This window comes from Dendrobium catenatum, unplaced genomic scaffold (assembly GCF_001605985.2).
Source record: "Dendrobium catenatum unplaced genomic scaffold, ASM160598v2 fragScaff_scaffold_1456, whole genome shotgun sequence".
Classification (NCBI taxonomy): domain Eukaryota; kingdom Viridiplantae; phylum Streptophyta; class Magnoliopsida; order Asparagales; family Orchidaceae; genus Dendrobium; species Dendrobium catenatum.
Window position 1 is genome coordinate 431,191 of NW_021319918.1, and position 11,276 is coordinate 442,466.

Genomic DNA, 11,276 nt, shown 5'->3' on the forward strand with positions numbered 1-11,276 from the left:
TTAACTACTTTCTTGGCTTTAGTGTGAAAACAAATGGAGAATGGAACCTTTCTTAGCCAATCAAAGTACATTAAAGAGATATTTAAATGAAATATGAATATGGATTAGTGCAAAAAACCCAGACCCATATGAAACCATCGCCCAATGAGTTCGACAATCCAATTAGATAAGGATCCTAGTGCGAAAATCAGTAGATCAGAAAAAAATTATAGCAGGAATATTGGATCATTCTTTACTTGACTGCCAGAGACCGGACATCATCGTGTTTAGTTGTATGCCTTGTGCCCTTTTCCAAGCCGTCCTAAAGAGTCTCAGCCTAACTGCTGTTAAAAGAATTCTTAGATATCTACTAGCCACACCAAACTTAGGAATTTGATCCCAGGCCACCGCACTCCTTTGTAAGAATCCTTGGTTGGTACTCAAGATTCTGACTTGCAGGATGTAGGATAGCATAGAAAAGAAGGCACCTCTAAGGTACCTGTCATTCATCGACAATCATAGTTTCTTGGCTCCGAGTAGGAAGCAAAAACTCGAGTAGCCACTTTCCACAGAGCCGAGCAGAATTATGGCCGACACTACTCAAATCACGAGGCAGTACGGAAGTTGGGTTGCACAAGAGGTACTATGGAAAACACAACAAATTCTTGATCTTTGGACAATACCATGTTGGAACCATACTCCATCTGTGCTGCGACAACACAGTGCAAATTTGTATCTCTAACGAACCCAATTCAGCACCCCCGAACAAAACACATAGAGCATTAGACATCATGTTCACTTAGAGATCACGGCTAAGGGAGATTATAGAATTACCATCACGTCGCTTACAGAAGATCAATTGGCCCAACAATATTCACAAAACCCATTAGCGTGTTGACCCTTTTAGTACCTTGAAGACTAGATTATGGGTGTCATAAATATAAAGCATAAAAAAAAAAAAAAAAAAAAAAAAAAAAAAATCTTTAGGGTGCTCCTGATCACCACACAACTCACCACACCAAAATTTCAACTGATGTTCGATCGTACTGTACGATTCTATATCGATTGGACTGTACGACTATCACAAATTCTCAGCGGTCCACCATATAGGCAGAATTCAAGCCAAATCCACCATCCACCTCCACCTGATCAGCGACCCGATCTGACTAGAATTGTTATTGTATGCATTGTAGTCTTTTCTATTTTTTTCTGCTTTGAGCTTTTAGTGCTCCTCCTATTTGTGCGTCAAAAGGGGGAGGAAGTTGGGTAATGCCTTTTTTATCTACAATACAGTTTTCTTTTGTCGTTCGTTTCCTTACCGGCTTGTAGTTTTTTTTTTCTCTCTTCCCCTTCTGTGTTTAATTTTTTTTTTAAAAAAAATTATTACAAAAATTAAAAAAAAAAAACCAAAACAAAAAAATAATAAAAAAAAAAACAAAAGAAATACTATCTTTCTTACTTACAACAAATTATTTGACATCATCAAAAAAAGGGAGATTGTTGCAAACCCATGACCCCGAAGTTTGAGATTTTGACATGATGCCAGGAATAATGACGCTGACTTGGAACTGGCTTTTCAGTTTGCTTATTATTTTATTTGTTATTTTCCATTGGAGCACTAACATTCAGGAAGATCACAAGTGACTCAAGGCAAAGAAAGGAAGACTCAAGACCGTGGTAGATTAGGATACGCAGTCAAAAATTGTATTTTTCCATTTAATTGTATTTTTACTTTATTGAGTCTGGCCACAAAAGCGAAGAGTAGTGAAGACGCAACCATGGCACACAACACAGGGGAGAATATTTTTTTTTTAACTGAAAACTATAAGTAAAATTCTTCTCTGGAGATCCGTTACTGTACGCATGTTATTTCGTACCGTGACGATCCAGGCTTTGTGCGGCAAAATCTGTGAATGATCGTACGGTCGAAAGTACTTCGTACTGTACGATGTGTTCAGATCCAAAAACCCTAGCCGTGACTTAATTTAAGTGAATGATTTTTGCGCCGTTCGTAGCTGTGACGAACTTGTCGTACTGTACGATCAGTATTAAGATTACTACTTAAATTAACACGTTGATTAGTGCCACGTAATCAAGGCGTTAATTGAGATTTGCCACATCGTACATGTGGACGAATAGTTCGTATGAAACGTTATTTGGTTTTAAAACTTACTTTAAATCTAACCCGCTGAGTAGTGCACGTAATCAAGGCTAATTGAAATTTGAACATCGTACTGTACGAACTTGATCGTACCCATACGATGAAACAGAGACGAAGTATGATCGTCCCGGATATCGTCCGGTACATCTCTGGTTTTTGTCACATCGTACATGTACCGATGTCAATCGACCATTACGTGATGAACAGAGACGACATCCGATCGTCCGGACCATCGTCCTTGACGAATAGTATGTGTTGAATCGTACCGTACGATATTGTTATATCGTTACAGACGAATTGTTTTTGTACTGTTCGTACACCTTCGTACCAGGACGACGGGCTGTATATTGTAAGATCGTACTATACGATGATGAATCGTACTGATACGAAACGCAGTAACGGCTAATTTTGAATTCAGAGCTTTTTGGAGCCTTTTTTAATATGCCAATCAAAGTTCTTTTTTGGGTAAGATTTTAGAGAGGCCTCGTGAACTGTGATTAGAGAGGGATTCCAAGGGAGAAACTCAAGAGAAATTCTTGAGCGTTGAGAGGAAGGATGGAGGTGAGCGTTAATAAACAACAGTCTGTACAAAAAAAAAGGCTCCACTATTCTGTGAGGGAGAAGGAGCGTGTGAGGCGAGATCACAACGGTGCCTCCCAAGAACTCGCTGGCACCTTGCTCCTCCTGTGGCCACCGAGAAGGATTGAGGGAGGAATCTCCAAAGGGAAAGGCTCGTTGCACCGTTACTCGAGTTCTCTGCCTTCTCCAGAGAGGGAGATAAAAACGAGAAGTTCTTGCCGCGGCCAGGAGGGCGAAAAACAGAGTTTGGTCTTCCGCCACGCCGGGTTTGCCGTGAAAGGAGGTTTGTACAGGGGCTTCTCCGCCTTGCCAAAAGGGGGCGAAAAGGAGAGACTATTTTTTAGTGAAAATCCCGCCGAGTGGAGGACCCGGGGAGTGGACGGTGAGGTCATATTATTTTGACCGAACACTACTAAAAATCTTGAGTAGATCTAAATGTGTTCGTTCTTTATCATTGTTACTTTTTTGCTTGCACTTTTTAATTTTTCATATCATATTGCACGTGGTTTTTTTGATAAAGCAAAAATTGCGATTGGATCTTTATTTTAATATTTCAAAAAACAACAAAAAATTAGAACTCATGTTTAGGGTAATTTTTTATTAAAGAAAACTTTTGTACAATTCACCCCCTCTATGTCGTTTATTAAGTTCACAACAAACCCAAGAAACTTCCCTGAGTTACCCCAAAAGCCATTTCAAGGACTTCCATCTTGAGGTTAGCCGTACGACGAAAGCCTGTGTTCAAATTACAAACCCTTAAATCAAACAGATGATCGTCTCTTTCTTTGCTTTTGACCACGAGATTCATCGAGTTTAGCCAGCATATCAACATTGTCATAAGAATAGTTCCATCAAAGATTTCTGGTCATTTAGCATGTTGGATAGTCGCAATGAAACCGCATTCTTAAGGCCCAAAAGCATTCACCTTTTAATGGAAAAGTTCTTATGAAACAGAATACTAATGCACAATAATAGAGTATGTCTCAAAAGCAGAATGATTATTGCTCGTGCCTCCTAGGGGCCATTTTATTTATGGTTAGTCTATACCCGAGGACCTCCATAAAGGAAAATGTAGGACCATGAGAAGACAAGCTAATATCAATTCATTGAGTTCAAGGGCATGGCAATGGAACTCGATCTTGTAGGAACGATGCTTTATTCAAACTCTAAAAACAAGTCAACACATACGCGAATCTGTCCATTCTTTTTTTAAAGGGGACAACAGCTGGCTAACCAAGCAGGCGATTTTTCCCTCGGATAAACACCAGCTTCAATTAATTTTGTTCCCATCTTTCTTCAATCAACTTGCTGTTCAATTTCCGAAATCATCATGTCCTTCTAGAGAGACTTGTATGGACGGAACAACATTTGGTTGAATTGGCAAGTTTGGGACTGCGTATTTCTAGGATTTAAGTTCCTAGTATTTCATCATAACCTTCCTATCAAACAAGCTACTAAAACTCATTCGTCACAGACGTGTGTACCATACCATTGGCATCAGTTTATCTAATTATAACAAACATTTATGAAAAAAGCTGGGCGTGGTACTTTTCTTCAGACGCCACAATTTGATTTCTTTCAGTTCTATCAATGTGTGCTCCAAGTCGGAGAATAGAATCTTTTATACATATCAAATCTCAGGCGTGTGTAGGTGCATGCCCTATTTGAAGAGTATAAATCTGGGTCGTTGACTTAGAGCACTGCGTAAACATTACAACTCTCTCAAACGCGTTGATAGGTTTTTCTGTAAAGATCATATCAACTTTCCAGATTAGATTTTCTAGGTAAGTGAGAACCAAACAGAGGAGACATTCCATCTTATCCATCTATTGCGTCCGCGGTAAGTATACCAAAGCCAAATTACCATATTTATTTTTCTTTTAATTTGTGAATTTAGGACCTTCGCATATACTATATTCATGTTCTTTGTGGCTTCGAAAACTCTAATAATTGGACCACATATAGAAGGCGTGCACTCTTCAAGCTATTGTATGTGTCTATCGCAAACGGCACAGATCGTTTTTTAGCGAACTTCGGTAAATATTATGTTTTGTTTCCGCACTTTAGTGAGTGATATGTGCTCGCCCGATCGACCGCCAATTCACGTTGTCGCTAGAATATTTTGGGCGCTATTTTTGTGGCGGTACGTTTAAGTGCCAAGTATCGAGTCAACAAGTGGCATGGCCAAACCCTATTCTTTATTTTAACCTAACAAATAAATTAGATCAACTCCGAACTTTTAAATTTCTCTAGAGCCCTAATTTTTGGGATGTCAAGACTGATTACTAGTTCAAAAACATAGCAACACCCATAACAAATGAGCCCAATGCCACTGATAAGTTTGAACAACTTTCATAAATAATCTTTAAAGACTGTCTCTCATTCTTGACACCCCTATCTAGCCAACCCATATCATCACAAGCCTAGTATTACTTTTTTAATTCATTTCTAGTCTTTTCATAATACTGAATGCTCCAATTTACGAGCGAAAAGTCTTTACAAGGACTAACTATACAGCTCATTCAATGAATCATCAGTACTTCTGCCAACCCATAAGTAGTACTACTTATATATATAAAATAATAGTATACCAACATATATACAATACATTATGAGTTTTTCACCAAAGCAATAGTCATTACACTCAGATCCAATTACACATTTTATTTTGACTTAGAAAGTGATCATATAGTGTTAGCGTGTCCCTAAGAGAGGCTACTCTGTTAAATTGTCTGGACGACTTTATTTCATCTCTTTATGTCTTCCGTAAAATCAAAAAAAATTATCATAAAGCCAACGGCAAAAAAAGTCTAAATCATAATATTTAAAAAACCAACCTATGTTAATACGTAAGAACATTCCGATTCAAAACCCTCACTCAAATATACCAAAATTTGCAATTTCATTTTTAAAATTTATTTATGTATACATTTTCAGCGTCCCTAAATACGATTTTCAACTAATTAGACAATATTATTACTTCTAAATCTTTCAAATTAGATTGATTGCTTCCAAATCCACTCTTAATATCAAAAAGTTTGACATAAGCAATTTACATCAAAATATTTTATGCACAGCCTTTCTTCATCTTTATCAAGGTTAAGCAATAGCAAGCATGTTCGGATATCAGGAAAAACCATAAGGCTCGCTCAAAGTGTTATGCATTATGCTGCAAAAAAATTCTCATTCTTACCTTCTAACATTCAACATGACCTCCAGTAAACCCATTCCAAGCCTTAACCATCCTGCTATAAGTTCCAAAGAGCACTACATAAACAATTATTATGCCGCTTCCAGCTCCTCCCTTTGCAATCCCCTTCCATTTCGTAGTAATTGCTGATAGTCAAAATGGCACATTCATATCTCCAAAATTGTCAAATGTCCAATATACTGGATTTCCAACTTTACACCAGAATCATTCACAACTCTAGACGACCCGCGTCTGATTAAAGAGCCCATACACAAAGCATTACACCATTACTATTCCTCCATATATCAACGACTTTATTATGTTATCATAACCAAAACTGATTCCTGTTCAAAACTGAATCAGGCAAGGACTCTTTAAGTCATCAAGTTGCCTTGTCGCGGAATCTAATCTTTGTCCCTATAAACAGAGCCAAAACACCAAAATTCTTATTAGCCATAAAACTTTCCATAGTATATCGAAACATGTTAACAATCCTTATTTAACCACATTTAATTCCACCCAGTTTTCAAACCTAGGTATCCCAGGATATTTGTGCTCGGTTTATACACCAATCCTTAATATGTGCAACAATTTGCATTTTACTCATAAATAGTTTTCAAAACCCGAGCATAGACACACGCTGATATTTGTGCTCGTTGTTTCCTCATACACTTATAATATGTTTCAAAATACAATATTTCTATACTTTACCCAAAACTCTTTTAACCCTATTCTAACCACCCATATTGCACATCTCGATAAGAGCAATATTTGGATCTCTTGACAAAAATAAGAGTTTATCATTAATAATATCCTAATGCACAACCTGTTAAAAAAACCAAGCATAAAGTTCTAAAGCGGTGATAGTGAAAAGTGTGAAATATCTTCATTTTTATAGCATCTAACGTTTAAAAGCAAGGCTTCTGAGTCTTCAAAAAAATCTCGTTCAAAAAATATTCTTTTTTTGCCATATCACATCTAGCGCAGAGAGAGAAGCTCCCGTTTTTTCAAAAATTTGTTATTCCGCGTGTTTCCGTCATCTACTCCGCCATTTTAGGTAGGAGATGCTGGTGTAGAAGTCAGGCCGCTGGTCACGGCGGTCCCTCCCGACGGTCCAATCTCCATTAGAGTAGAAGTTGATCATGGCTTTGAGAACGATTCAATGCGGCCAAAAATCTGGTTTCGTTACCTGGGCCGATGAATAAAAAGAGGCTATCTTCAGGCATCAGTGATAAAGATTTATGTGGAGAATGTTCCGAAGGAAGTTTTCAGGTTGAAGATAAGGAAAGGGCATTGCTTGTGACTTTGTATTGTAAAAAACTTCCCTGTTATAAGGCTTATGGAATTTCTCCTTCTAAGCCTAGCGATAATCAAGCTTCGTTCTCTGCGTTTGAAAATTTTTGTTATAGATTATGGAATTCAAATGTAATCCCCGGCAACAGTGCAGATTAATGCGATTCCCTGAGCCTCGGTTAACAAAAAATATTCAAAAATTTGGAAATGAAAAAGGTTGTAAATTCTGGATTTGTCAGCAAGGGAATGTCTTTCTTCAGAGATTATTCGGAATGAAGACTCTATTTTTAGTTAAAATGCCTGTTAAGGGTGATAATGGTTTTGGTATGAGCAATCCTGTGAATCAAGAAAATAACATATCAAAAGTAACTTTCAATTTAATAGGGACAAGTGTTGACAGAGGGATTGGCAAGGCTGTCAAACTTCATGAAGCTAGTGAGAAATTTTCGAATGTTACACACTCTAAAAAACTCTTTTGATGGGACTAAGGTCTTTTGCGTAGAGAAGTTCGTCTGCACATAGTGGGCAGTTGGAATTAAGACGTCCTCAATGCGCACAACTGTGGCCAATTTCATTTTACCACCCTAGGGGTGGATGCGTTCTTATGTTCTTTTAAAGAAATACTGAAGTCTATGGAGGGATTCTCACTGAGCGGAGGGCCTTTCCTCGCCGTCTTTAGAGGAAAGGGGTGGTTAAGAATCTAGAGAAAAGTTTTGGAGGTGATGATGCTAGGATGTGGTAGGAGAAGAAGGAGAAATTATTATGGTAATTACAGATCCTTATACCGGTCCATAAGCAAGACTGAATCTTTCTGAATATGAGAAGGGTTCTCCTTTAAAAGCAGTAGATTTTATTGAGTTATTCTAAAAGTGTTATTGATCCTGTGTTGAAAGATGAGGTGCTGAAATTATTCCTGATCTTGGTAAAAGTGAGGAGCTGTACTTTAAAAGGCTCCCAAGATATAGATCTAGATAATGATCGGTTCTCCTTTCTACTTAAAATGGAATGATAGAGAAGGGTTGCTTTGCAAACTCAAGTAGGCCCTATTGAATTACTTGCGAACTCAACTTGCGAACTCAAAATAGCCTATTGGATTACTTGCGAAACTCAAGTATTCCCTATCAGAAATCTGGATTTCAAACTTCAGAGAAAGAAACTTAAATCCCAATTGGGAAGGTTAACAATTATAAAATTGGCAGGAAGGGTGGTGGGTTGTTAAAGGTAGGAAAAGGGGGCAATTCCATTTCTTATCAATAAATGTCTTCCATAATTATTTTTGGAATTGTAGGGGGTTAGGAAAAGAGAAGCCTCCCATTACTTGAAGGAGTGTGTGAAAGAGCATGATATGATTCTTGTTGGTCTTTAGAGACTAAGATCTTTCTTATGATAGATTGAGTGAATAGTTCATTGGTAACATTTGGATTTTTCTATTCCCTGCTAAAAGGTTTATCTGGTAGGGTAGCGTATTATGGTTAGCTGAGAAGGACTTGGCTTCTTTTATTGTTTAGAAGCCTCATTTCTCAGTTGTTGTTGGGAGAATGAGGAATTGTTACTAAAGGCGATGTGGATCATTGCTTCAGTATATGGTCTAGTAATGTCATTCTTAGAAGACAAGGAGCTTATGGAGTAAACTTGAAGGGATTTCAAACATTAATCTACCCATTATTATAGGAGGCGACTTCAACTGTATAATGTCCCCAAGGGAGGATAAGAAAGAGGGAAAAAAATTTATTCTATCTCAAGGTGCTTTCAAATATGAGAAATTTTACATGAGGCAATGGTGTATCTACATGCATATGAAAAGTCATTGGCCCAAAATATAATAGGTGAATAACAAGGAAGGTGGTGCTCGGATAGTTGAAAAGATTGAACGGCGGGGTGGCCAACCTTATACATGTGCTGAATGAATTTGACAGAGAATGTCTTACTAGCAGATTTCAAGCGAAGGAGGAGCTGGGATAGGGTGGTTGATAAGCCTGGAATCAAATATTCCCCTGAGTATTGAATGTTATACTTACTCCATTAAATCTTTATTGAGGTGCAACATTTTAAGAGGAGATGTCAGCGTCAAGTCCTCTCCCTTTTTTATGAGCTTCTGTTCTACTGAGTCCAAGTTTGGAAGGAGACTTGGGTAGTCCTATATCCCCTAAAATTCAGAATCCTGGGTGAACCCATACTAATTCTAGAGCCTATAAGTATTTGTTTGGTCGACTCTATAAAATAGGTAGTCTTAGGATTGTTATGATAGAAGATTGGAGTGTATGATAGGAAACACTGGCATTTCCAAGTTTTCTCGCCAAAAAACCAAGTAGATCCAATGTAAAACTGCTGTCGCCGCCAGAAAAACAAGCCAAAAATCGGAAAGGATGGGAAAAAACCTGCAGAAAACACATACATGACTTCGCCTTGATATTTTAACTAGTAGTTGCAAGGAAAATAGCAAAGATACCAATGGATCCTCAATTCGATGAGGAGATCGTCTCTCCCAAATCTCAGACGCCGGCTAGAAGCCCAAAGAAAAACCTTAAATCTACGAGATCTCAAATTCAGCCAAATGTCAGATGCCCGAAACCCTAGGATAAAAACTGCCTATTTTAATGGATACAATATCAAAATGAATTCCCAAACAGTCACCTACATCAAATTCTCTCTGAAACCCCCCAAAAATCCTTCCTAAAACGCTTCTATATGAGCGGAACGGCCGCTCGTATTCTGGTCGAAAATCTCCGCCTGTTCTTGCAATTTCGGCCCGTGAACCGGTCCCGCTTGGACTTGGTCTAACAATACTTCCCCTCCCAAGATCACCTTATCCGCTAAGGTGAAAGACGACAACTCCATTCCTTCTTCACACAAACAGTTAAGATACTTTGAAAAGTTCGGTCCTTACACCTGTGCCCGGCGTTATACTCTCAGTCACATCTGAAAACAAAAGCCCTTTTTTCCCTCTTTCCTGTAATTCTGTCCAGTGAGCTTCTGGGTTATCCCCACGCCATCCTCCTATTGCGCTTCCCCTGGTATCTCATTATTGTTGACTGATGATGCAGGCACTCCTTTTGTGCTAAAGAGTTGTCGTAGTCTGTGTAGAGCCTCCTGAGCTGCTGCTCCTAGCTCCCTCTCAGATTATTCTGATTTTTTACCAGCTGCTGCCAACTTCATTGCCTCCTCCAATCACTAGGCATCAGATTTAACTGCCACTCGCGATCTCTGCCTTCAACCCCTCATGAAATTCCCCCCAAACGCTGATACTATAATGCGCTCCACCCTACTAGCCCAGGTGCCGAAACCGATCACGGTAGTCTTCTACTGATCCCTCCTGCACCAGAGCAAAGAACTGCTCATTAGAAAAGAGAAATTCTCCTCCGGCCGGGTCGGTTTTGAAACGTTTCTATTATGCGCATCTTTTGAATCCCTTTCCAAGTCCTGATAGGCTCCCTCCTGTCACGCCATGATACCATGCCAAGATCTTTTCTTCCAGACACAATCTGCCGCCGTCAGCTTCTCATCCTCTGTCAACCCAGACCGCAAAAGTAAACGCGTCCACCTTGTAGATCCAGCCATGGCCGTCTTCGCCCCAAAAATGGCATCTCAATTTCATCACCTTGGGATCTCCCCAGGTATCCTCCATAGACCCCCATTCCCCTTCAGAGAAGCATTCCCCCAATGTGTCTCGATCGTCCCTCCGACGCAATATAACGCTAACCCCTTCAGTACGTCACCTCTCCTCCCTTAATTCCTCATTCACCTCGACGACTTGTAATACCTTCAAATTCAGCACGCCACTTGACGATGACGTTCCTCCCTTCTTCGGCTTCAAAATCCCCCTCGACGTCTGAATGTCTTGTCGAATTCACACCTCGCATCGAGATCCCTCTTCCTACCACCAAAAATCACCCTCCCTTTCTGTTCATATTCCAATACTCAATCTCTTCCTCGCAAAGAGGCTTAGAGAGCAGGCCTGTCGTTTCTCTTCCTCTAGGATCTCCACCTCCACAATTCTCCTCCCCCGCAAGGGGTTCGGATTTCCTCCCATGCATGGCCCCTTCGGCGAATCTCTACTTACTTCCGATGTCGCCC

At 39.3% G+C, this 11,276-nt stretch overlaps 1 protein-coding gene across 1 annotated transcript in view; it reads left to right on the forward strand.

Annotated features, from left to right (window-relative positions):
- The window catches only part of LOC110096025 (ATP-dependent RNA helicase DBP5-like), a 28,934-nt gene extending 21,824 nt beyond the window's left edge, over positions 1–7,110 (forward strand). The window contains exon 9 of the mRNA XM_028700144.1: positions 6,967–7,110. Within this exon, the coding sequence (XP_028555977.1) occupies positions 6,967–7,110 (144 nt within the window). The remainder of the gene's footprint in view (positions 1–6,966) is intronic.
- Positions 7,111–11,276: the final 4,166 nt, after the last annotated feature.